This window comes from Sus scrofa, chromosome 7 (assembly GCF_000003025.6).
Source record: "Sus scrofa isolate TJ Tabasco breed Duroc chromosome 7, Sscrofa11.1, whole genome shotgun sequence".
Classification (NCBI taxonomy): Eukaryota; Metazoa; Chordata; class Mammalia; order Artiodactyla; family Suidae; genus Sus; species Sus scrofa.
The window spans coordinates 52679701-52701250 of record NC_010449.5 but is presented as its reverse complement, the minus strand read 5'-3'; the positions used below and the strand labels follow the sequence as shown (position 1 = coordinate 52701250).

Sequence of the window (21550 nt, the reverse complement as noted above, 5' to 3'; positions counted from 1 at the left end):
GCGTGTGTGCGCGTGTGCACTCATGTTTACCAGGCTGTGGGCACACACATGGGCACCCGTGTGTGTGTACCTGGAGGTAAAGCACCTCCCTTGCTTTCGTGTGTTTTAGAATACAGTTCCTATTATCCAGGGGATGAAGAAATGTTTTCTCCCTAAATAGAGTTGTTTCTACAACTCAGTGCTGCCATCGAGCCCTAAGCCAGCAGGTTGGCCCCCGCTTTGTGAAGAGGCACAGTCTTGTGGCTATGGGGTCCATTCAGTGTCCGCCTCCTTGCCCCAGCCTGCCTACACTCGGATGCCCTGGACGCGGAGGCCCGACTGGGCAGGTTCATGGGGCAGGCAGGCAGGCTGTGAGCTGGGCCCTTGCAGGGATGAGGTCATCCCTCAGGATGGTGAGGACTCGCACAGTGATGCAACCAGGGGCTTTAGCGCACAGTGGAAACACGGGGCTCGCTTTACAGTCCGGGCTGCCCAGAGTTTGTTCCTGGCCCACCACGCTGCAGCGTTGCCTGCCTTGCTCCCTACTCCTATTTCCTAACATGCCCTCGGCCTTCCTCCCCACACTCTGCTGTGCTGGCTCCCTTCTCAGGCATGCCCTCCCCACCTATCTCCGATATGTTTACTCACTCGTTCCCTTACTCATTTACTCATGAAGCCAGCAGGTTTGTATGAAGGAACTACCACGTGCCAGGCACTCTCTGAGGTGGTGGGGATGTGACTGTGAAGAAGAGGTGATTCTGACTCTCATGAGGCGCAAGTCTAGGAGGGAGACAGACAAGGAAACAGTTACAGTGTTGTGATTAGTGCTTCGAAAGGGAAGTGCAGGCACTGAACCCATGCTTTCCGAAATTCTATCCACCCTTCACAATCATGTCAAATGCCGCTCATGCCACAAGCCTTTCCTGGTTCTCCAGCCAGAGGTGCTTGTTCCCTTCTCTGTACCCTGAGCCCTTAGTGCTTTGCTTCATTCATTCATCTATAAATATTTAATGCGTGTTGATTCCATAACAGGCACTATTCTGGGAACTGGGGACATAGCAAATAACACGGGCAAGTCACGGCGCTGTTCTTTCCCTGGTGGGGGATGGGGGTGGGGGTGGGAGAAGATGGATGTAAACTAACAAACTCATCAAGGTATAATATGTCAGGTAGCAATGCATTCTATGAAAAAGAAGAAACATTGTAAGAGGGATGAGAAGGGCCAGGGAGAGAGGGGTGGAGAGAGTTGCTGTCTCACACAGGGTGAGAGGGAGAGCCTCTCCAAGGAGGTAATATGTGAACAGGGGCCAGAAGAAGCAAGATGTGATGCTCCCATGGTGTTAGAGGCCAGCCGGCAGGGCCTTGTGGCTGGGGTGTGGCAGCAAGGCCGAGAGCGGGAGTAGAGGCCAGTGTGGTAACTCGGCCCAAGTCATGAGGGCCCTCGTGATGTGAGCTATTGCGGTGTTCTGAGTGGAGGAGTGCTATGAGCTGACTTTGTTTATTTATTTATTTATTGGTCTTTTTGGGGCCACACCCGCGGCATATGGAGGTTCCTAGTTTAGGGGTCAAATTGGAGCTATAGCTGCCGGCCTGCAGCACAGCCACAGCAACACGGGATCTGAGCCGCATCTGTGACCTACCATCACAGCTCACGGCAATGCCGGATCCTTAACCCATTGAGCGAGGCCAGAGATCACACCTGCAACCTCATGATTCCTAGTCGGATTTGTTTCCGCTGCATCACAACAGGAACTCATAGTTGATTTTATTGTAAAAGGCTCATGCTGGCTGCTGTCCGGAGAAAGGGCTGAACTCTGGCCAGGATGGACATAGTGAGGTCGCCTAGGAGGTTGTTGCAGAAACTGAGGTGTGAGATGGTGGCGATGAGCCAGCTTGGTGGTGGGGAATGAAGTGGTAAGCTTCTGGATGTATTCTGGGGTGGAGGGCCCGTAGGATTCTCTGATGGAGTGGACGTGAGAAAAAGAAAAGAATGGAAGATTACTTCCAGGTTTTTGGCCTGAGCCAAATCCGGAAGATGAAGTTGCCATTTACTGAGATATGTGGGCCTTGACTTGGAGAAGGGACTAAGAAGCTTGGCTCGGGTCATGTTGCATTTGATTAGACCTCCACATGGAGGTGTCAGGTACTCAGTCAGAAATAAGAACCAGGAGTTCAGGGGAGAGTCTAGGCTTGAGATACAAACATGGATGTCCTGAGGATATAGCTGTGGGGCAGAATTAGATCCTTGAGGTTGTATGGATAGAGAATGGAAAGTGGTTCAGAGGCCTGAGCCCTGGCACATCTGACCCTTACAGGCTGAGGGGCGATGGTGGGGGGAGAGGAGAGAGATGAGAAAGAGTGGCTAGTGACCTAGGAAGAGCACTCAGAAAAAGTCATGTCCAGAAGCAAGTGGGGAAAAGGTTTCAGGAGGAGGGTCAGTGCTGATGGATTGTGTAGATGAGGCAGAAGAGTCACCGTGGGTGTGGCAGTGTGCAAGTCCTGGGCGACCTTGACAAGAGCAGTTCTGGTGCAGGGGTGGGTACAGTCGCTTGACTGGAGGAGAGGGAGTGAAGACCGCGAGTGCAGACAACTCTTTCAAAGAATTTTTCTGTAAAGGAGAGAACAGAGAAATATAGGCAGGAGCTAGGGGAGAATGTGGGCTCAAATGAAGTTCCTTTAAAAGAAAGGAGGCAGTACAGATGCTTGTACACTGATGGGAATGATATGGGAGAGGAAAAGCTTGATGATGCAGCAAAGGAGGAATAATTGTTGGAGAGATGTCCTGGATGAGGCAAGAGGAGATGGGCTCTTTAGTAAGCATGTGGGCAGTTTATCTGGAGACAGTAGTGAAGGCAATGCGTGTGTCACAAACGTAGGCGCATCCCTACCTTGTGAGGAGACCTGTCTTAAGTTTTTCGATTGTGCAGTAGGTACCCTGAGGGCAGACATTGTCTGTCAAGCTTCTGTATCTTATTTATAACCCTTGCTTGGCAGTCAGCACATACCTACAGGAATATATGTTAGGAGTCTTTGATTTCTATTAAACATTGCAAATTAATTGGAGTCAGCTTAAGAAATGAAGCAGAATTTATTGGTAAGGCTTAGAACTGACAAGTAGGAGTATAGCTGTGCCCAGCCAAGGAGTGGAGCCAGTACTTGGAAGGATGTTGAGACTCTCTGTCTCCCTTTTCTTTTCTTTTTCTTTTTCTTTTTTTTTTTCTTTCTTTCTTTCTTTTTTTTTTGTGGCTTTTTGCCTTTGCTAGGGCCGCTCTCGCAGCATATGGAGGTTCCCAGGTTAGGGGTCGAATCGGAGCTGTAGCCGCCGGCCTACATCAGAGCCACAGCAATGCCGGATCCAAGCTGCGTCTGCAACCTACACCACAGCTCACAGCAATGCCGGATCCTTAACCCACTGAGCAAGGCCAGGGATCAAACCCGCAACCTCATGGTTCCTAGTCGGATTTGTTAACCACTGAGCCACGACGGGAACTCCTCCCTTTTCTTATTCTATCTTTTTCTCCCCCCTTTTCTTTTTAGGGTCACACCTAAGGCATATGGAAGTTCCCAGGCTAGGGGTCGAATCAGAGCTGTAGCTGCCAGCCTACACCACAGCCACAGCCGCATCTGTGACAACCTACATCACAGCTCACAACAATGCCGGATTCTTAACCCACTGAGTGAGACTGGGGTGGAACCCACCTCCTTATGGATACTAGTCAGGTTTGTTAATGATGAGCCATGAAGGGAACTCCCCTCTTATTCTGTCTTGAACATCAACTTCATTTGCCATCTCACTGTAGATCAGCTTCATCTGCTTCTCAGTGCATGTGGCAAAACATGGTTGTACCCCTTCAAAGTTATTTCCAAACGTTAGAGTTAACTGTCACTAGGTTGTAATTCCCAAATACTAGGTCCAAGAATTGGGTTAGATTATCTGATTGTGTGTCCACTACTGGCCCAATCAACTGTGTGGCCAGGGAGGCAGGGACATGAGACTGTCACAGTGAAAGTCCAGAGAGGAGGGGCAGGGAAAACACCTCAGTCAGTTTCACAGCAGTGAATGGGTGGGAAGGTAGGTGTGGATGGGTGGACGGATGGATGGATGGATGTTTTAGCTGTGTCGTCAAATAATACTAACAGTTCAGGAACCTGGAATGGAAGAAGGAGGGCTCTTGGCAGTGGTATTGACACTTGGGGCTGGGAAGGGACCTCTGCGCATAGAGCTGTTACTGCAGTTGAGGATGTAGAACAGGCCACTGAAGAGAGGAAGCTTATTACTACCAGCCACACTTTCTGGAAGCTCCCTGCTTCCCTTCTTACCAGAGGCTAGGAAGTTTCTCCTTTATATTTGCCTTCCAGCTGCTGAAGAGGAACAGTTTTTAGCTTTGACCAGGCCTAGCTTCTAGAAATAGGCGGAGCCATGTGATAGTCCTCTTCTTCCTGCAAGCCTGGGGTGGGTGGGCCAGTCCAGTCCCTTCAGGTGGTCTGGGGCAGCCATGGCATCCTGTCCTCTCCTCCCATTATTTTGGAACCAGTCTTCCTGCAACCCAATCTCCTGTTTCCTTCGTAGGGTACCCGGAGCCAGAGGTGACCTGGTACAAGGATGACACAGAGCTGGACCGCTACTGTGGCTTGCCAAAATACCAGATCACCCATCAGGGCAACCGTCACACACTGCAGCTCTACAGGTGAGGGGCAGGGGCCTGTTCTGCTCTCTCTGTCCTCCTGAGGGTCCTATGGCCCAAGCCTGCCCTCGGAAATGCTGTCAGCTGGATGAGGATGCCCCGGCAGGACCTAGGGATGGAGGCGGGGTTCTGCTGCTGAGCTGAACCACCTGGTGGGCCATGTCTGCCTGCCAGGGCCCGGGATCTCCTAAGGCCAGGATGGGAGTATTTCTGACAGCCAGAGAGCCGAGTGCAACCAGAGGAGGTCCTGACCCATGGAAACATTTTCCATGAAGTCAGCTGCCAAAAAAAGCTTCTGTGTCATCCTTAACTTCCCAAGGGGCTGTGTGGGTCACCTGTTTCTGAAGGGAGCTCTCCTGGGCCCCAAGTCTAATCCCTCCTGGAACAGCATGACCTTGGGCAGCTCCCTCCCTCTCGTTAGCCTCAGTTTCCTCAGCCGTAACGGGGAGTGTTGCACGTGGTGATGTTGGAGGTAGGGTGTGGCACTCAGGGCAGGACTGGCACAGGTGGGGTAGATGCTCAGCTCAGCAAGGCCCCGGCTGCGGGGAGTGGGGCTGTCCCCTCCCATCTCATCCTCCTGCCTCCAGGTGTCGAGAAGAAGATGCTGCTATCTATCAGGCCTCTGCCCGGAATGCCAAGGGCATCGTATCCTGCTCGGGGGTCTTGGAGGTGGGCACCATGACCGAGTACAAGATCCACCAGCGCTGGTTTGCCAAGCTGAAGCGCAAGGCTGCCGCAAAGATGCGTGAGATTGAGCAGAGCTGGAAGCACGGGAAGGAGGCAGTGGAAGAGGCTGACACCCTGCGCAAGCTCAGCCCGGACCGCTTCCAGAGAAAGCGGCGGCTGAGCGGGGCTGAGGTGCCGACCCCACTGGCCCCTCCTCGGGAGGCCAAGGACGGGACCCCAGTGGCTTGGCAGGAGGGAGAGACTGAGCCTGGTCAGCACCCAGGGTTAGGTCTGATCAACAGTTTTGCTTCTGGAGAGGTGACCACCAACGGGGAGGCTGCCCCTGAGCACGGCGAGGATGGGGAGCACGGGCTGTTGACGTATATCTGTGAGGCCATGGAGCTGAGGCCTCAGAGAGCCCCCAAGAAAGAGTCTGGGGCCAAGAAGAAAAAGAAAGATGAGGAACCAAAGCAAGATCATCGGAAGCCAGAGGCAGAGAAGGCAGCTCGAAGCCACCGCTCCTCTGAAAACAAGGACAAGCCCGATTCCTGTGGTACACAGGGGGCCGTGGAGCAGGTTCAGCCCCGGCCCAGAGGCCGGGCTGCACGGGGCCCGGGGTCCTCTGGAGTAGATGGCACCAGGAAGCCAGCCTCCGCCGAGGGCACTCAAGATCAGGCCCAGAACCCCCCTGCGCCTGGCCCTTCCCCCCTCGCAGGCCCAGGCCAGGAAGTGTATTTCTCCCTGAGGGACATGTACTTGGAGAGCACCCGGGCAGTCAGGCCTCAAGGGGAGGAGGAGTCCCAGACCCCCAGTGGCAGGACACCTGGAGAGATGCCCTCAGGGAAGCAACCGGGGGAAGCGGCAGGTGAGAAGGGGCCCGCTGCCCCTGGCCAGCCCCCGACCTCGGCCCCCCAGCAGACTAGGCCCTTCAACAGGAAAAGATTTGCTCCTCCGAAGCCCAAAGGTGAGCTCGCCAGCAGCAGCAAGACTGATTCTTCCCTGAGTCAAGATCCGGATCCTGGGGCTCAGAGTCTAGGAAAGGCCCCACCTCAGGCCTCTGCGCAAGTGCCCACGCCCCCTGCCCGGCGGAGACCCAGCACCCGGGATAGCCCCCTGCAAGGGCGTGCCAGCCACCAGACTCCAGGAAGGGTGAGTGTGGGGGTTGGGTGCCTGAAGGCCTCTCGGAGAAGCTGACCTCATGGAAACTCTTGCTGCAACAGCCCGACCGCCAGTGAGCAGTGGGGTATTTATAGAAGGGGGTGGGGTGGGGTGGGGTGGGGTGCTAGCCAGGAGCAGGGGACCACAGGCTTGGCCCTCGCCCCAGGCAGTCCCCAGATGCCAGGCATATGGGCAGCACAACCTAACTGTGACCATCTCCTCTGACAGCATAGAAGTTCACTGCCAAGGGAACTGTGCCCCAGAGGGAGGTAGAGGAAGACGATGTTCTCTGGGGAGGAAGGAGGCAGGGGAGGCTAAGGAGCAGCCTAGTGTGCAGTGGGTCTTGCCCTGGATGCTTTTAGAAGGTTTTTAAAAGAGCCAGTGTCCAGGAACTTCTGGCTTAATCTAGGTTTTTATCTAAGATTTTGGAGTCGGGTATACCTATGTGCAAATCTGACTGTGAACATTGTATGATCCCGGGCAAGTTATAAAACCAAAATAATAATAATGCCTGCTTCATAGGGCTGTTGTGAGAATCCGAGTGCTTGGCACAGGGCCTGCTGTGTGTTAAAGAACGAAACAAAGGGTGAGAGGATCACGGTGTCGCTGTGGTGGGAGGCAGAGGCACATGGCTTTACCTGAGGACGGAGTGCTGTCTTTTTCTGGGGATGAGATAGCCCACTGGGGAGACAAGGGGAGGGGCGTTCACTCTTCAAAGGAAGAGGCAGATGGTGACAGCATCAGCACTTTGATGGTGGGGGAGTCGGGAAGGGGGGCAGGTGGAGAGGGGAGCGGGATCAAGAGGACTGACGGCAGGGAAATAGTTGGTCCTGTTCGGTCAGCGTTTCATATTTCAGGGGGCGGAGGACAGGCCCTGTTTCACAGAGTTTAGAGAGAAGGAATGCTTAGTGGTGGGGCAGAAAGAAGGCAGTGTTTCCTGTAAGGGGCAGAAAGAAAAGGTCTTTCAAGAGTAGGGGTGCATTGGATAAAATAGATGGGATATGCTATTCTAAGAAATTACTGATGGTCTGAAATTTAAATAGAACTGAGTATCGAGTCTTTCTCTTTGCTAAATCTAGCACATTGATTGGAGACAGCACTTGGGTGGGAACTAAGATGAAATTGTTTCTTGGGATGCGGGAAGCAGGAGCGTGGTTCCCAGGAAACAGGAGGAGCACTGCACAGCGGGGTCAAGGCAGAGAATGGAGGGCTTTGGGATGGTGGAGGGAGGCCTGTGAAGCCTGGACAGGCTGCTGTAGACCCTCCTGTGGGCAGCGGAGAAGGGATGCTTCCTGGAGTGCAGGGAGAACTTCCCTGAGGGCAGGAGGGAGAGGCCACTTTCAAGGATTATCAGGGGAAACAGTTTTGGTTCAGTGGATGCAGAGGTTTGTCTGTGGGGACTGTAGTTCAGAGGACTTTAGAGTGGGGCGAACCTCAAACCCAGCTCTCTAGACTCTGTTCCTGACCCTTTCCCCCTTCATGCCTGGTCTCAGGAGATTTCAGCAGATAGAGTGGTGAGTTCCTAGTGGCCCAGATGGGACTGCTCCTTGTACCAGACAGCCCACAGCAGGGCCTCCTGCAGAGATGGCCCTCATGGGCCCCTGGGGAGCAGATTTGGTAAGAGTCCAGGCAGGCAGCCAAGTCTGAGTGAATCTGGCTTCTCCGCCCACAAGGGTGGGGAATACCATGGCCAGAATAGCTGTATCCTTTCTAGCAAGGCCCTCCTTAGGGGAGAATGGGCTGGGGTGGTACAAGCTCAGGACGGGCTAACTGCAGAAGCCGTGCTATTCCTGCAAAGAGCTTGTATGGCTTTTCTTTTCTTTTTTTATACTCAAAAACATTGTGAAATGTATCATACATGTGAAAAATGCATTTAACATCAATGTGTATGTTGAAGCTGTTGCTTTTTAGTGGCCGAATTTGACTCATTTTTTATGTTCTTGTTCTATCAAATCTTTTTAAAAAATCTTAATCTCACTATGAAAGAAAAACATGGCCATGGTAAAAAAAAAAAGGGGTGGGGGTGGGGGTGGGGGAGAAAATTCTAAAAATTCAAAGGAAAAAGTAAAAATACACCTATAATTATACCATCCAGAGACATCTTCGTATATCTACCAGTCTTTCTGTATATGTATTTTATTATTTTTAAACTTAATTTACGTTGTTATTCTGATTCAGTTATATTCATTTTTTAAAAATGTCTTTTTTAATAGCCGCATCTGTGGCATATTGAAGTTCCTGGGCCAGGAGTTGAATCGGAGCTGCAGTTGTGGCCAGTGCCACAGCCACAGCAACACTGGATCCAAGCAGCGTCTATGGCCATGCCACAGTTTGTGGCAATGCTGGATCTTTAACCCACTGAGCAAGGCCAAGGATTGAACCCTAATCCTTATGGACACTATGTTGGGTTCTTAACCTGCTGAGTGACAACGGGAGCTCCCTGATTCAGTTTTATATCCTGCTTTCTTTACTTCTCATTATGTCATGAGCATCTTTTCATAGTTCCTAAAAATTATCTGAAAGACTTCATTTTTAGTGGTTATATAAGATGCCATAGTATGCATATTTTAGCCATTTCTTCCATTGTGTTTATGCTTTTCTTTATTCCAAGGTTAGTTAAATATAAATGTGTGTTTTTATAATCTTTGTGCTTGAATTCCTTCAACTTTTAAATTAATCTGTAGTTGATTTGGCTATATAGTATAGCATCAGTCTCTAGCTCAATTTCTGCTTAATGACTAGGTAATTTCCCCTAATCTCAACCTTTGTGGAATAGTCAAGCTTTTCCTATTAGTTTTTTTTTTTTTGTTTGTTTGTTTCTTTGTTTTCTTAGGGCCGCAGGTGCAGTTTATGGAAGTTCCCAGGCTAGGGGTCAAATCAGAGCTATAGCTGCCAGCCTACACCACAGCTGCAGCAACCCTCAGCAACACCAAATCTGACCTGCCTCTGCGACCTACACCACAGCTCCCGGCAAAATCAGATCCTTAACCCACTGAGTGAGGCCAGGGATCAAAAAACCTGCATCCTCATGGATACTAGTCGGGTTCGTTTCTGTTGAGCCACAACAGGAACTCCTCCTACTAGTTTGTGATTTATTCTTTATGTCCTTATTTTATACTCACTAAAGCCTATTTTAGTTCTCATATATACATCTATCATAATCCATTAATCTCTTCGCTGATTCTTACAACAGAATGATCTCATTTTGCTTATTGTAGCTTTAATTTCTGGCAGAGCAACTCTCTTATATTTCTTTGAAACATTTTTAAAGCTATTCTCTCTGTTTATTCCTCTAAGAAAACTTACATTTTGTAAGTCCTGAGGATGATCATCTCAATATGTGGAAACTCCCTTCCCATAATCAGGGCTGTTTGGTTTTCAGAGAATACATGAATATGAGTATTTTCTGAGAGCTGATGAAAGGAGGGGAACTTAGGGAGATACATGATCCTTGCCTTAAGGAATTATCTAATGAATCCAGGGGATTAGACTTAAACCATAAGTGCAAAGAGGCGGTGGTGAATGTTTCTGCAGTGGGTTTCTAGGGAGGGAGAGGTTTGTGGTCATGAGGGAAATCATTTGGGAAGAGGCCAGACTAGTTGGCAGCATGTACATGATTTATTACTGGAAATGCCATAGTAGAAAAACATTGAAGACAACTTTTTAATATAAAAGAATGCTCATAATATTCCCAGATAGAAATACAGTAGGTGAAAGTGAGGCAGGAAGGACAAGTAGCGTGAAGCTAGGGTAAGGCGGTAGTCTAGATAAGAGTGCAAACCTGCCCGACCTAATCTCCATGCCTAGATGCAGTTAAAGCCTCTGAATGCTTTTTCTTCTCTTCTATGTTCTGTTTTTGTTTTTTTGTTTTTGTTTTTTTTAGCTTTAACTGTAACATCATTCAGGCTTGGGGGTGAGACAGAAAGGGGAGAGAACTAACATTTAGTGAACATCAGCTTCCAGTAATGGTGAGTTAGATACTTTCCTACTGAAAGCAACTAATAGAGCTGAGGAAAATGTAAAAAGCTCTGCTTGAAAATGCTGGAGAGCTAACAAAGTGAAGAATCACTTGCCCAGGGCCTGGTAGGAGATGGAAACCCAGAACAGTGAGCCCAGTATTTGGCATAACTTTTGTCCTGGGGTTGTCTGCTACTCCAAAAGAGGATGAGACTCAGTAGTATTTCAGACAGCTTCAAAGGACTTGGGAGGCCAAAATTGGAGCCCATGGTCTCAAGAGTGGTAGCCCTGGTAAACCTCCTGGTCTTTGGGTTGGGACCCTGAAGGTTTGTGTCATAGGATGAAGGGAACCAGAAGCAAATTACCCTCACAGAATTGAGGCTTAACTCTGAGTTATTTGGGTGAAATATCTCAATCCCTGAAGTTAGATTAAGGTGATTCAAGATACCTTGTAGAGTTCCCTGGTGGCCCAAAACTAAAGGATCTAGCATTGTCACTGCTATGGCATGGGTTTGATTCCTGGCCTGGGAATTTCCACATACCATGGATGTGGCCCAAAAAACAACAAAAAAACAAAACAAAACAAAAAAGATACTGTACCCCTAGGTGCCTGGAAAAAGCAAGCAAAAATCAGCTGGAGTATGATAGCATCATCTTAAGCCTCAAACTATGTTTTAAAAATGTTTCAGATATAATATTCAGCACCCAAATGAAGATAATCAGGCACATAGAGAGAAGAAAACATGAGAAAGGACTAGCAAAAACAGCATACAATATATTACAACTTTTGGAATTATCAGACATAACTATAAAACTAAACTGTAATCCTATATTCAAGAAAATAAAAAGACAAGATTAAAAATTTCAGAAGAGAACTGGAAGCTATAAAAAGTGACAAAGGCTTAAAATTTAGCCAACTAGAAATCTAGAACTAGAAGGTAAAATAACTAGTATTAAGTTAGTTGTTATGGTTTTGGTAGTTCCATTTCTGGATGAGATGGAGTAAACACTCCACCCTGTTTACTCCATCTGTTTCCCGTTGAATGCAGGGAACACTTGTGCAAAAGGCATGGTGCAGCTACCTGGTGACTTTGGTAAGCAAATAGTAGCTGACAGATTGAAGAAGTCTAGAATGCAAAGTACCACTGATATGGCAGTGTTTACTCCTCCGCTCCCACTTTTAAAAAAAACCTTCTAGTATTTCCTGGCCTGGTCTTAATGCAGTCTGAAACTCAGAGGTTATCATCAATAGGAACAGAGAGCTCCAGGAGGAGCCCTTTATTTTTATATTTTTTAAATAGCTATACCCATGGCATATGGAAGTTCCTGGGCCTGGGATTGAATCCAAGCCACAGCTGCGACCTACACTGCAGCTATGGCAACACCAGATCCTTTAACCCACTGTACTGGGCCAAGGAACTCCCAGGAGAAGCCCTTTAGATTAGACTTGAAGAATAGGAAAAGGATCTCCTGGTAGTAACAGTAGCAGAGGTGACAGCAGTCTAAAATTTTGAGGGAGGAGAATGTAGAAGAATCTTCCCCTCCATTCAGAGAAGCTGTGAGGGGTGAGATCAATCTCTAGGTTGATTTTTTTCTCTCCTGAGTTTCTTCCTTGGCATAGGACACAGGTATGTGAGGGTATGTGATAGAGAGGGGTAAGTGAAGCTCCAGCTCTCTGGACAGAGGGCTGGAAAAGGGAACTCTAGGTACCCAGAAAGTAAAGGGTAGATCATGGAAAGAAAGAAGTTTGGGAAAGCGACTTCATAAGCTTGTTTTGTTTTGTTTTTCTTTTTAGGGCCACACCCATGGCATAGGGAAGTTCCCAGACTAGGGGTCAAATTGGAGCTACAGCTGCCAGCCTACACCACAGCCACAGCAACTTGGGATCCGAGCCATGTCTGCAAACTACACCACAGCACGTGGCAACACAGGATCCTTAACCCACTGAGCAAGGCCAGGGATTGAACCTGTAGCCTCATGGATACTAGTCAGGTTCATAACCCACTGAGCCACAAAGGAACTCCCTTTATAAATCTTTTATAAATTCTTAGGCTTATTCCCAAACTGTTCATGCATGGTTCTGGTTCTGAACCTTGTATCAAAACTTTGAGAAAAGAACTAAGAGACCATCATCCATGTCCCAGACTGGCCACTGGGTGGCACACATACAGGACATAGCTGAACAGCACTGCAAAGACTGAAAATCTGTCTAACATTGCAACTACAACCTTAGAAGGGTGAATGGAACTTGCAGCCTGAACACAACCAAGTAGATTGTCTACTAAGATAAAAGTATTAACGTTCTCTATAGGATTTATACAAGAAACTCATCATATTCAAAATATCCAGGATATAGTAAACATTACTTGGCATATGAGAAAATCAGGAAAAGCTCAGCTTGTCTGGGAAAAGGCAGTTAAAGAATACCAATATCAAGATGGCAGAGATGGTGGAAATATCTGGCTTTAAAGCAGTGACCAAAAGTAAGGTGAACACTCTGGAGATAAATGGAAAGATAGAAATCTTGGCAAAGAAATACAAGACATAAAGAATCAAATGTTAATTTTAGAACTGAAAAATACAATAATTAAAATAAAAAGACTTCCTAGGTGGGCACAACGGCAGAATGAGGATGATAGGAAAAATTAGTGCACTTGAAGATTGATGAATCAAAATTATTCAATTTGAGTAACAAAGAGAAGACGTGAACAGAGCCTGAGGGATGCGGTGCAATATCAGAATGTCTAATACCATCATGTCATTGGATACCCAGAAGGAGAAGAGAAATTATGGTGCAGAAAAAATATATAAAGAAATAATGACTGAAAACTCCCCAAATTTGGCATAAAACACAAAACTTACAGAATAGGAAGTTCAGCAAACCCCAAATAAACACTCACAGAAGAATTCCATGCCAAAAAACAGCAAAGTCAAATTGCTGAGAACTAAAGACAGCAACAATAAAATCTTGAAAATAGTCAGGGAAAAAGCAGTTCACTATAGGGGAGCAGCAACTCAAATGACTATAGATTTCTCATCAGAAACTATGGAGGTAAAAAGGAAGTGAAATAATATTTTTTAACTGCTGAAAGAAAAGATTTTTCAATTTATAATTCTACATTCAGCCCACATATTTTTTAGTATTGAAGGTAATATAAGGACATTCCAAGATACAGGGAAACTAAGAGAATACATTGCTGTCAATCCTGTTCTAAAAGAATTGCTAAAGTAGATTTTTTCACACAAAAGGGAAATGATAACCAGAAAAAAACTTGTAAATATCTGGGTAAATGTAATAGATTATTCTTTTCCTCTTGAGTTCTTTAAAGTATGTTTGAATGTTAAAAAATACAGATTGGAGTTCCTGTTGTGGCGCAGTGAAAACGAATTCCACTAGTATCTGTGAGGATGCGGGTTTGATCCCTGGCGTTGCTCAGTGGGTCATGGATCTGGCATTTCCATGAGCTGTGGTGTAGGTCTCAGATGCAGCTTGGATCTGGCATTGCTGTGGCTGTGACATAGGCTGGTAGCTGTAGCTCCAATTCAACCTCTAGCCTGGAAATGTCCATATACCTTGGGTGTGGCCCTAAAAAAAAAAAAAAAGAACAGATTATAACATTGTCTGCTAAAGTTGTTAATTTATGTAAATGTAATGTGTAAGAAAACTACAACACAAAGGGGAAGAGGTTACAGGGACCTATGTGGTGGTTAGCTTATTACATTTCACTTAAAGTGGTAAAATATTGACTCTAAGTAGACTGTGAAAAGTTAAGTGTAGGTATTATAAACCCTAGAGCAATAATTAAAATACTATACAAATATAGTAAACATCACAATATGTAAGTGAAAATAGAATACTAAAAATTTTCAAATAATCTACAAGAAAACTGAGAAGAGGAAAGAGGAAGAAATGACAGAGGGAAAAAATAGAAAACAATAAAATAATTGATGTAAGTCCAAATATACAGATGTATTAAATATATTTATATTAAATATATATGTATATATACAAATATATTAAATATAAATGGTCTAAACAAAGTTAAAGACAGAGATTGTGAGAATGGATAAAAAAAATCCCAACTCTATACTTTTTATAAGAAATTAACTTCAATTCTAATGATATAGGTAGATTAAGAATAAAATAATAGAAAATATGTACATTGCAAACACTAATCAATCAAAAACTGGACTAGTCATATTAATATCAGAAAAGCAAAATTCAAAGCAAAGAAAATTATCAGGGAAAAGTAGTGAATTACATGATAAAAGATTCAGTTCAAGAAAACAAAAATGAATTTTCCCCTAACAGTAGAGTTTCAAAATGTATAAAGCAAAACTGGCAGAACTGAAGGGAGAAATACACAAATCAACAATTATAGTTGGAGTTTCAGTGATTCTCTCAGTAATCAGTTGAACTAGTAGATAGAAAATCAGTAAGAATATAAAAGAACTGAATGGCATTATCACTAACTGGATCTAACAAACATATAGAATACTTAGTGTAACAAGAACGGAATACTCACTTGTTTCCAATGCCTAGAGAACATTCACCAGTATTCTATTGATCATATCCTGGGTCATAAACAAACCTTAACAAATATAAAATCATTGAAATATACAAAGTATGTTCTCCTGACAAAAATGGAATTAAACTAGAAATCATTGACAGAGGATAATAGAGAAAGTCTCCAAACACTTTTAAATTAAATGACACACTTTTATGGGTCAAAGAGGAAGATCTTACAGGCAATAGGGAAATATTTTTTTTTTTAATTTTATTTTCCCACTGTACAGCAAGGGGGTCAGGTTATCCTTACATGTATACATTACAATTACAGTTTTTCCCCCACCATTTCTTCTGTTGCAACATGAGTATCTAGACATAGTTCTCAATGCTATTCAGCGGGATCTCCTTGTAAATCTATTCTAGGTTGTGTCTGATAAGCCCAAGCTCCCGATCCCTCCCACTCCCTCCCCCTCCCATCAGGCAACCACAAGTCTCTTCTCCAAGTCCATGATTTTCTCTTCTGAGGAGATGTTCATTTGTGCTGGATATTAGATTCCAGTTATAAGTGATATCATATGGTATTTGTCTTTGTCTTTCTGACTCATTTCACTCAGTATGAGATTCTCTAGTTCCATCCATGTTGCTGCAAATGGCATGATGTCATCCTTTTTTATGGCTGAGTAGTATTCCATTGTGTATATATACCACATCTTCCGAATCCAATCATCTGTCGATGGACATTTGGATTGTTTCCATGTCCTGGCTATTGTGAATAGTGCTGCAATGAACATGCGGGTGCATGTGTCTCTTTTAAGTAGAGCTTTGTCCGGATAGATGCCCAAGAATGGGATTGCAGGGTCATATGGAAGTTCTATGTATAGATTTCTAAGGTATCTCCAGACTGTTCTCCATAGTGGCTGTACCAGTTTACATTCCCACCAGCAGTGCAGGAGGGTTCCCTTTTCTCCACAGCCCCTCCAGCACTTGTTATTTGTGGATTTATTAATGATGGCCATTCTGACTGGTGTGAGGTGGTATCTCATGGTAGTTTTGATTTGCATTTCTCTTATAATCAGCGATGTTGAGCATTTTTTCATGTGTTTGATGGCCATCTGTGTATCTTCTTTGGAGAAATGTCTATTCAGGTCTTTTGCCCATTTTTCCATTGATTGATTGGTTTTTTTGCTCTTGGGTTGTATAAGTTGCTTATATATTCTAGAGATTAAGCCCTTGTCAGTTGCATCATTTGAAACTATTTTCTCCCATTCTGTAAGTTGTCTTTTTGTTTTCTTTTGGGTTTCCTTTGCTGTGCAAAAGCTTTTCAGTTTGATGAGGTCCCATGGGTTTATTTTTGCTCTAATTTCTATTGCTTTGGGAGACTGACCTGAGAAAATATTCATGATGTTGATGTCAGAGAGTGTTTTGCCTATGTTTTCTTCTAGGAGTTTGATGGTGTCCTGTCGTATATTTAAGTCTTTCAGCCATTTGGAGTTTATTTTTGTGCATGGTGTGAGGGTGTGTTCTAGTTTCATTGCTTTGCATGCAGCTGTCCAGGTTTCCCAGCAATGCTTGCTGAATAGACTTTCCTTTTCCCATTTTATGTTCTTGCCTCCCTTGTCAAAGATTAATTGACCATAGGTGTCAGGGTTTATTTCCGGATTCTCTGTTCTGTTCCATTGGTCTGTCTGTCTGTTTTGATACCAGTACCACACTGTTTTGATGACTGTGGCTTTGTAGTATTTCTTCAAGTCTGGGAGAGTTATGCCTCCTGCTTGGTTTTTGTTTCTCAGGATTGCTTTGGTGATTCTGGGTCTTTTGTGGTTCCATATAAATGTTTGGATTGTTTGTTCTAGTTCTGTGAATAATGTCATGGGTAATTTGATAGGGATTGCATTGAATCTGTAGATTGCTTTGGGTAGGATGGCCATTTTCACAATATTGATTTTTCCAATCCAGGAACATGGAATATCTTTCCATTTCTTTACATCTTCTTTGATTTCTTTGATTAAGGTTTTATAGTTCTCGGCATATAGGTCCTTTACCTCTTTGGTCAGGTGTATTCCGAGGTATTTGATTTTGTGAGGTGCAATTTTAAAAGGTATCGTATTTTTGTATTCCTTTTCTAATGTTTCATTGCTGGTGTACAGAAATGCAACTGACTTCTGAATGTTAATCTTATATCCTGCCACTTTGCTGAATTTATTAATCAGTTCAAGGAGTTTTGGGGTTGAGTCCTTAGGGTTTTCTAGGTATAGAATCATGTCATCTGCATACAGTGACAGTTTGATCTCTTCTCTTCCTATATGGATGCCTTTTATTTCTTTTGTTTGTCTAATTGCTGTGGCTAAGACTTCCAAAACGATGTTGAAGAGCAGTGGTGAGAGTGGGCATCCCTGTCTTGTTCCAGATTTGAGTGAGAAGGCTTTCAGTTTTTCCCCATTGAGTATTATATTTGCTGTGGGTTTATCATAAATGGCTTTGATTATATTCAGGAATGTTAAATATTTTGAACTGAATGCAAGTGAAAATACAACATATCAAAATTTTGGATGCTGCCAAATCAGTGTCTTGAGGAAAATTTATAGCATGAAATATTTATATTAGAAAATAAGGAGTTCCCATCAGGGCGCAGTGGTTAATGAATCCAACTAGGAACCATGAAGTTGCGGGTTCGGTCCCTGCCCTTGCTCAGTGGGTTAACGATCCGGCGTTGCTGTGAGCTGTGGTGTAGGTCTCAGACGCAGCTCGGATCTTGAGTTGCTGTGGCTCTGGCATAGGCCAGTGGCTACAGCTCCGATTCGACCCCTAGCCTGGGAACCTCCATATGCCGAGGGAGTGGCCCAAAGAAATAGCAAAAAAGACCAAAAAAAAAAAAAAAAAAAGAAAATAAGAAAGGGGATTTCCCATTGTGGCTCAAGGGTAGTGAACTCAACTAGTATCCGTGAGGATGCAGTTTCAATCCCTGGCCTCGTTCAGTGGGTTAAGGATCTGGTGTTGCTGTGCGCTGTGGTTTAGGTTGTAAATGTGGCTTGGATCCCACATTGCTGTGGCTGTGCTGTGGGCTGGTGGCTACAGCTTTGATTTGACCCCTAACCTGGGAAATTCCATAGGCTGTGGGTGTGGCCCTTAAAAAAAAGGGGGGGGAGTAAATTAAGAAAGATCTGAAATCAATACTCTAAACTCCCATATTGAAAAATTAGAAGTGGAAGTAGAAATGGAATGGAAGAACAAAATTATCCCAAGGCAAGCAGAAGGAAATAATAAAAAGAGCAGAAAACAATGAAACTGAGAGAAGAAACATTTGGAAAAATAAATTAAATCAAAATTTTGTTGTTTGAAAATGTCAGTAATATAGATAAACGTCTAGCAAGACTCACAAAGAAAAAAAAAATGAGAGAACATACATGTTACCTGTATTCAGAATGAAAGAGGAGTTTGATTGTGGAGATCATTTCACAGTATATAGCTATATCAAAACATCAAGTTGTACACTTTATTTTTTAAATTTTTGTCTTTTTAGGGCCACACCCGCAGCATATGGAGGTTCCCAGGCTAGGGGTCCAATCAGAGCTGTAGCTGCCGGCCTACACCACAGCCACGGCAATGCCAGATCTGAGCCATGTCTGCGACCTACACCACAGCTCATGGCAATGCCAGATCCTTAACCCACTGAGCGAGGCCAGGGATCAAACCTGCGTCCTCATGAATACTAATCGGGTTTGTTAATCACTGAGCCATGACGGGAACTCCAAGTTGTACACTTTAAATGTATACTTTTTTATTTGTCAATTATACCTCAATAAAGCTTTTAAAAAATGAATGAAAGGGGATGTCACTAGAGACCTTGAAAGCATTAAAAGGATAATAAAGGACTACTATGAAAACATATACACACAAGTTCAACCAGTAACTTAGATGAAATAGAATAACTCTTAAAAACACAAACTACTAAAACTCATGCAGAAATGAAATAAGATATGACTGTTAAAGAAATTAAATTTGTAATTTAAAATCCCCCCCCCAAAAATTTTTTTAGGGCCATAATATTTCACTGGGAAATTATAACAAATATTTAAAGATAATTAAGCCCCACTATGAGCTCTGGATCTGGGTTTCAAGGAAGTTGATTCCAGGTCCTTGACACCGTTGTGCTCCATCCCTTGTTAAGCCCCCGGTTTTGTGTCCACCTCCCCAAACCAGTGTTCCAGGGCCATGACATTTTAGAGAGTTGCAGGCATAGTACTTTTCACTTCAGTGGTTCATTCCTGCGAACCTCCTATGTGCCTCTGCCTGAGCCTATGAAGGATGCAAAGGTGAATCAGACTGGGTCCTTAATCTCTGAGCATTTACAGTGAAGATAGAAAGACAGGATGACAAATTAAATCTATCAATGTTCTTTGGAATGAAAAAGTCCACAGAGAACCAGCTAGGTTCATCCCAGCTCACATGATTTTTATTTTTAAGAAATACATGACATTCCTGTCATACCTCCATGCAGTTCTAGATGCAGGCACTCACCTGTGGACACACGCATAACATCATAGTGTTTAATGAGGTCAGCCTTTGTAGAAATATACAGAAATTACTCAACCAATATATAGTTATCACAGACCAAGTCTAACCCTGGGCCTGTGCTGGACCGTCTTTGGAGGGGAAGAGTTCACAGATTAGCAGGTGACATATGAAACAAATAACTGCCACATAGGATGAGTGTATAATGATAGAATTAGGTGCACTTGCCGTGGGTGTATAGGATAGGAAGCCACTTATGTTTTTGCAGGGTGGAGGAGGGAACTCAGAGGTCTTCAAAGAAGAGAAGAAACTTGTGTGGACCCTTCAGGGAGGAGAAAGAGCCCTCCAAGTGAGCAATGAGAAGGCTGAGAATGTCCAGCAGAGAAAAAACAAAATGGTTATAAAATAGCACAGTTGGGAGTTCCCATCATGGCTTAGCGGAAATGAATGACTAGCATCCATGAGGACGCAGGTTCGATCCTTGGCCTCGCTCAGTGGCGTTGCCATGAGCTGTGGTGTAGGTCACAGACTTGGCTCAGATCTGGTGTCGCTGTGGCTGTGGTGTAGGCCAGCAGCTATCGCTCCAATTCGACCCCTAGCCTGGGAACCTCCATATGCCGCAGGTACAGCCCTTAAAAAAAAAAAGACCAAAAAAAAAAAAAATAGCACAGTAGTCAGTATGGGTAAGTTAGTGTCATTGGATGGAGGGATCCAAGAGATGAACCTGGAGAAGCAGTCCTGGGACCCTTGCTGAAGAACAGGTCTCAGTGACCTTGCAATGCTCTGCTTACTTACTCATTTTCATTCTTATCTGAATTTTGTTGAATGTGAGTCATAGGCACATGGTATAAAATTTGAAAAGTAAAAAAGGTATTTAGAGAATATTAAATCGTTCTTCTTTTCTTCCCTCTACCACCCCATTCCTCTTCCTGAAGTCATTTGCTATACTGGTATCTTGGGTATCCATCCAGACCTATTTTCTGTGCATTTACAAATAGCACATCTCTGTATTTTCCATACAAAGTCGACATATGATACTTTCTATGCCATACCCTGCTTTTTCATTTGGATATATTTTTTACTTGGGATGTGAATGTACTGTAATTCATTGGATCAGTCCTGTATTAATGTAACTTAGATAATTTCTAGTCTTGCTATTATAAACTATGTACCAGTGAATATCCTTGCATGTAAGTCCATTCGTATGTGAAGGTATATCTATAGGTAGATTCCTAGGAATGGAACTGTGGGTCAAAGAGTGTATAAGTATTTTTAGCTGGATTAGATAATGCCAAATTGCTATCCATAGAGGCTGTGCTGATGATTCCTGTTTCCTCATACACTGGCGGGCAGAGAGTTTCGTTACACTTTTTGCTCTTTTAAGCGAGGGCTTTTAGGCTTTATCCTGTAAGCGATGATAAGCCACTGAGAGGCTTTTAAGTAGGGGAGTGTCACAATCAGATTTATATTTTGGAATGATCACTTGGGCTGCAAGTTTAGCAAGGACCAGAGTCATGGATACCAATTAGGAGGCTTTGCTGTAGTCCAGGCAAGACAGAATTGTTGGCAGCTTAGATTCAGTTGTTGGCAGCGGAGGCAGAAAGAAGGAAATGGATATTGAGATACTGAAGAAGTAATTTCCATAGGACTCAGAAACTTATCAATCTGGGGGAGAGAATAGCTTTATTTTTTATTTTTTTAGGGCCACACCGGAGGCATATGGAAATTCCCAAAGCTAAGGGTAGAATCGGAGCTATAGCTGCTACAGTCACAGCAACACGGGATCCGAGCTGCATCTGCAACCTACATCACAGCTCACAGCAATGCTGGATCAACCCACTGAGCAAGGCCAGGGATTGAACCCGCATCCTCATGGATACTAGTCGGATTTGTTACTGTTGAACCACAACAGGAACTCCGAGGATAGCTTTAATCAAATGTTCTGTTCCCATGAGTCTTGTGTGCAAAGTCAGCATTTTGTTTATAAATTTATAGATCTCATGTCCATATTAATATTTCCTAATCATAGAATATCAGAAGTTAAAAGAAGCTTCTAATATATTGCTCAGCACTGTTTGTTGGC

General features: G+C 44.4%; 1 protein-coding gene across 1 annotated transcript in view; it reads left to right on the top strand.

Annotated features, from left to right (window-relative positions):
• Nucleotides 1-21550, top strand: part of ALPK3 (alpha kinase 3) — a 51434-nt gene that overhangs the window by 17525 nt on the left and 12359 nt on the right. Inside the window, exons 4-5 of the mRNA XM_021098900.1 lie at nt 4550-4667; nt 5252-6479. Coding sequence (XP_020954559.1) covers nt 4550-4667; nt 5252-6479 — 1346 coding nt within the window. The remainder of the gene's footprint in view (nt 1-4549; nt 4668-5251; nt 6480-21550) is intronic.